Consider the following 5,359-nt stretch of genomic DNA (forward strand, 5'->3'; position numbering starts at 1 on the left):
CGTGGCCTGGCCCCCGTTGGCCTGGCCGGCCCTGGCTGGTGTCCCATCGTCGACCCCGCCCTGGGTGATCCATTGAGGCAGTCACCCTAGGATCAGCTTAGAGGCCCGAGAGGCGTCTCTGGGGTCAGGCTGCCCGAGGGCACACCTCTCCTCAGTGTTCCTCGCTCTGTGAGTCGACACAATGGCTCCCTCTCTGAGCCTCAGCGTGCTCGTGTGTGAAGTGGATGTAATGACAGTGTCTACCCTATAGACTCACAGTGTGAGTACAATACCTGTCCCATGAGGCATTGCGCTGGGCCCGACAGTGACGGTCCATCACGGGTCCCTGCCCCTCTGGCTGCAGGCGGCCTCGTTTGGCCAAGTGACCCGGGGGGTTAAATCTGAGAGCCTGCAGGGGCCTCAGGTCCTCGCCACTGCCCCGTCCCAGCAGGGGTTAGGCCCTAACCGTTAGGGGCAGCTTGGCATTGCTTTCTCAGTCCTGCCACAGCGACGCCTGAACTCGGCTCGGCTCTGCCCATCGGCGGGTGCGTGAGCCAACGGGCAGCACTGTGCCTTCAGAGGTCCGCCTTCCACCATTGCCTTAGTCGTGTTTTGTTTTCCGTTCTATCTGTAAAAAAATACGCCTCCCACACAGCCTGTGGGGAGCCCAAGCCGTCCTCTCTCCCAGTCTACCCCCCGCCCAGACTGTCCCTGAGCCACAGCAGGTGTCTGCTCACACCCTCTTCTTGATCTTCCCACGTCTGTGCACGGTTCACAGAAGGAGGGACGATGACCTAGCTGCACCCTGTCCACGGGCATGTGGTGGCCACCAGTCTCCTGTGTGGCGGCAACGCCGTGCTCTTCCTTGGCCCGTCTCTCTGCTCCCTGCTGAGCGTGCCAGTGGCTTGGCTCGGTCCACTCCTGGACTTAGTCATTCTCCGCTGTCCACGAGGAGCATGGCCAGGCCTGAGCCAGGGCCGCGGCAGAGCTGGCGGGAGAGGTTGGGGCGCCAGATCGTTGTGGCTTCTTGGTGGCCGCGCCGGTCCCTTCAGGAGCAAGGGCCAGGGCTGGACCTCACCTGGGACAGAAGGAAGACAGACTTCCTGAGGAAGCCAGGCTCAGCTGAGCAGCTGAAGGGCACAGAGCATAGAAGCAGAGGCAGGGCGAGCGGCTTGGGTGGAGGGCGCAGCACAAGCAAAGGCCCTGGGGCAGAAAAGGTTCTGCCTTGGAACTCGCCGTCTTCAGATTGCTGTGCTGCAGGCAGAGCCCGGCTAGGGCTTCCAGCGGGCTGTGGGAGGGCTGCAGGGGAGGGGCTCACAGAAGGGAAATGAAACACGCCCCCTGAGGGCCGGCCCGGGCCACCCGGGACACACCCGGCTCTGCAGAATCGCAGTGGCTTCTCAGGGAGTCACGTGGGATTGGTGAGCCCTGAGCCCCCTCGGTGTTGTCTTACAGATGAGATGGACCCCACGCCCCCAGCGCGCTCCGAATATCTGGTCTCAGGGATTCGCACACCCCCCGCCAGGAGGAACAGCAGGCTGGCCACCCTGGGCAGGATCTTCAAACCCTGGAAATGGAGGAAAAAGAAAAATGAAAAACTGAAGCAGACGACGTCCGGTGAGCCGGGGAACGTGGTGGTGTCATTGTTGCTGTGCTTTTTGTGGTCGATGTTGTCTCCCCAGCCCCACATGGGGCGGGCTGCCCGTGGCCTCTGACAGCCAGGAGCTGCTCAGCCTCCCTGGGTCACTCCCTCCAGGGGGCCTTCCAGGCCCATCCACCTGCTGGGACAGGTCAGCACCATGACCCTCTTACCACCCAGACCCTAAGGGGCACGCACGTCACCCGGGACCTTGTGAAAAGGGAGGGCCAGGCTGCACCGAGACCCTGGCTTGTCACGCTCTCCTGGCTGACCCCTCTCCCCTGAGGAACAGGCACCCGGCCCTCCTGCACGAGAACCCACTTTGACAACGCTAGACCCGGGGTCCCCAGGAGCCCCCTGGAGATTTGGAGGGTGGGCCTCAGCTCTGCGCTCTTCCTGAAGAGGCTCCCTGCAGGGGTACAGACTTCAGCACCTGTGGCCAGTGCTATTGCTGCGACCTGCCCATCTTAGGGAAGGACAGGCTCCGAGGGAGGACACGCTCGCAGGCCAGGCAGCCCGGAGTTCGGGGGTGGGGGGTGGGGGGCTGGGAATAGCCCAGAGGCCCTGCTCAGTCTGGCCCCTGGACTACAGCGTATCCTTGGTGAAGGGACGGTCGGCCTTGAGAAGCAAACCCAAGGGAGACAGCATCTCACACACAGCCCTCGCTGGGCACACCTCTCAGCTCTGCTGAGAACCATTAGTGAGCGGGTTGCTCATATGGAATCAGCTCTGGGCCTTGGGGACTTGCCTCTGTGGTTTCAGGGTCCCCATTTCCTTCCCAGGGCTCAGAGGCTGGCAGAGACAAAGCCAGTGGGGGGACCGCTCATAGTAGCAGTTGGTCCTCTCACCTTTTTATACTTTTTATGTAAACATTATTATTATTACTAGTGGCCCGGTGCATGAAATTCATGCACAGGGGTGGAGGGTGTCCCTCAGCCCGGCCTGCACCCTCTCCAATCTGGGACCCCTCAGGGGATGTCTGACTGCTGATTTAGGCCCAATCCCACCCACAGGGATCCGGCCTAAATCAGCAGTCGGATATCCCTCTCACAATCCGGGACCACTGGCTCCTACCTACTCACCTGCCTGTTGGTCTTCTCAGCCCCAACTACCCCCCTTGAAGCCTGCTCAGCCCCAACTGCCCCCCCCCCACTGGCCTGATCACCCCTAACACCTTTGCCTCGGCCCTGCCACCATGGCTTTGTCTGGAAGGACGTCTGGAAAGTCTCCCAGTCTAATTAGCATATTACCTTTTTATTAATATAGACTACTGGCCCGGTGCATGAAATTTGTGCATGGGGGTGGGGAAACTGCACCCCCTGCTGGCCAGCTTTCCCGCCACTGCCACCCCTTCCAGCCTGCTCGCCCTCAACTGCCCCCCCGCCTGCTGACCTGATCGCCCCTAACTGCCTCTTCCTTGGCCTTGCCACCATGGCTTTGTCCGGAAGGACGTCTGGAAGCTCTCCCAGTCTAATTAGCATATTACCCTTTTATTAGTATAGATTATTATTGGTTTTGTTAATCCTCACCCAAGGATATTTTTTCCATTGATTTTTAGAGAGACTGGAAGGGAGAAAGGGAGGGAGAGAGGGAGGGAGGGAGGGAAGGAGGGAGAGAGGGAGAGACAGAGGCAGAAAGAGAAGCATTGATGTGAGAGAGCCATATCGATTGGCTGCCTCCCACATGTGCCCTGACCAGGACCTGGAATCAAACCTGAAGCCCAGTGTGTGCCCTTGACCAGGAATCGAACCTAGACCCTTTGGTGTGTGGGGGTGAGGCTCTAACCACTGAGCAACCAGCCAGGGCTACATAATCATTTTTATTTATTTATTTATTTATTTATTTTATTTATTGATTAAGGTATTACATATGTGTCCTTTTCCCCCATCACCCCCCTACATGGTAATTTTTTTAACCAGCCACAAAGTTGATTGACTAATTCTTCTTGTCCAGAATGAAAGCAACAGACACTATTATTCAGCGAACCTGAGTGCAGGTACAAAGCAGCTGGTCAGCCAGGCGTGCCCTTAGAGCTTCCCCTGATGTCCGGCACAGACCGGGAGCCATCAGGACTCTGGTGGAGCCTCACAGGGGCTGCCCAGCTGCTGGGGAGGAAGTGGGCAGGGTGGGCATTGCTGGGGTGGGTGGCCTGAGAAGACCCAGGTGAGGAGGTGACATTGAGCTGAGACATTGGTCCCCTTGAGGAAGGCAGGGAAAAGCATTGTAGTGGTGGGAACAGCCCATGCAAAGGCACTGAGTTGGGGAAGACATGTCCGTGCTTCAGTAGAAGGCCTAGGGAGCCAAAGCAAGGTGACCTCTGTGACCTCAGGGGAGCCCCTGACACTCTGGGTTTGATGGCCACAGCTGTGGGATTGGAGAGGTGAGCTGTGTGCTATAAGGACTCATGCCATGGGCCCTCAGCCAGCGGGAGAGGGGCCTGTGAGGTCATCGGGATGCTGAGTTTCCCTGCAAGGGCATGGAGGGGCTCCAGCTTAACCCTGCAGGATCCCACCTTCAAACAGGCGTTCCCCACCTTCAGGCCATTTGTCCAAGCATCTAGGGATCCCAGGAACAGGATGCATTCTGGGTCTGGTGGGAGGTGGTCCTCTGTCCTCCCAAACCGCTGGTGCTCAGGCAGAGGCCATGCCCGTGGTGCTCTGTGCCTGGCACACAGCAGATGCTGAGGAAATGCTTTCTCAGTGTGAATCCATTGAGGAGCCTCATTTTCACTGCTGTTCTCTGAAGGGGGGCCGAGTTGGTTCTGCTCCCCAGTGACACCCCACACACACTTGTTTAGCACCTGACACATAGTAGGTGCTCAGTCAGTAATTGCGAACAAATTAAATAACGTTGTTGTCACTACCTGTTTGTCCACCGCTGCTGGACTTCAAGCTCCGACAGGTGGGCGGCTCTGGTCCCCTGCAGCCGGCGTGGGCAGGGCTTGCACACACGGGCGACCGCAGGCCCTCTGTGGCCCAGGCTTCACAGCCGGCTCTGTCTGCGTCTTTTAAAGAGAGGGCCCGAGAATTACGTAGGTTTGTACTTGGAAACTGGGTGCACCTGTAGGCGATAGTATTCTGGACACTTAGAGAAAAGAAGGGAGCAGGTGGGCGAGTTGCTGAGTGCTGTTCTGGGGCTGCAGGTGGGAAGGGCTCTCCCAAGGAGGAGCTGAGAGCTTTGCTGGGGTCTGTGGAGGGCGGCCAGGTCTCCTCCTCCCTGTCGCCTGGTGGGCTCTTTGGAAGCATAAGCTGGGTGCACAGGGAAGCTCTGGGGCAGCAGAGGCGGCCTGTGAGCAGAGCGTGGTCAAGGAGTGTTTCACTGACAGTAGGAACCACAGGGAAGTGCCCCAGGGCATGGGGGCAGAGAGAAGAGGGCCCAGCCGGTTCATTAGGAGCATTTGGTGGACGGCGGAGTGGGCAGTGGGGGTCAGCTGAGAGAAGGGCGTCATGCCAGGTGTTGCTTCTCAGGTGCGACACTTGGCAGCCTGGTCAGTGAGAAAGCTTGGGGTTCCCAAACAGGGGGCCCAGGGGACCAGGCCCTCTTACCCCACCTCCTGGGCCTCCCTGTGTCTTCTGGAGGCCCTGCCCCGACTCACCTGGCTGTTTGTGTCTGTGCAGCGCTGGAGAAGAAGGCCGGCCGGCAGGGTCGGGAGGAGCTCATCAAGAAGGGGCTGCTCGAGATGGTGGAGCAGGGTAAGTGGGGACAGGGCAGGTGGGGGCAGGGTAAGTGGGGGACAGGGTG

General features: G+C 59.2%; 1 protein-coding gene across 2 annotated transcripts in view; it reads left to right on the forward strand.

The window, feature by feature from the left end:
- PHACTR3 (phosphatase and actin regulator 3) overlaps positions 1-5,359 on the forward strand; it is a 104,661-nt gene that overhangs the window by 33,513 nt on the left and 65,789 nt on the right. Inside the window, exons 2-3 of one of the 2 annotated variants that reach the window (XM_006767245.2) lie at positions 1,435-1,596; positions 5,236-5,310. In XM_006767245.2, the coding sequence (XP_006767308.1) occupies positions 1,440-1,596; positions 5,236-5,310 (232 nt within the window). In that variant the 5' untranslated portion in view covers positions 1,435-1,439. The remainder of the gene's footprint in view (positions 1-1,434; positions 1,597-5,235; positions 5,311-5,359) is intronic. The other variant, XM_015566209.1, reaches the window with a different exon arrangement.

The sequence above is a fragment of the Myotis davidii genome, unplaced genomic scaffold (genome assembly GCF_000327345.1).
Source record: "Myotis davidii unplaced genomic scaffold, ASM32734v1 scaffold262, whole genome shotgun sequence".
In the NCBI taxonomy this organism is placed as follows: Eukaryota; Metazoa; Chordata; class Mammalia; order Chiroptera; family Vespertilionidae; genus Myotis; species Myotis davidii.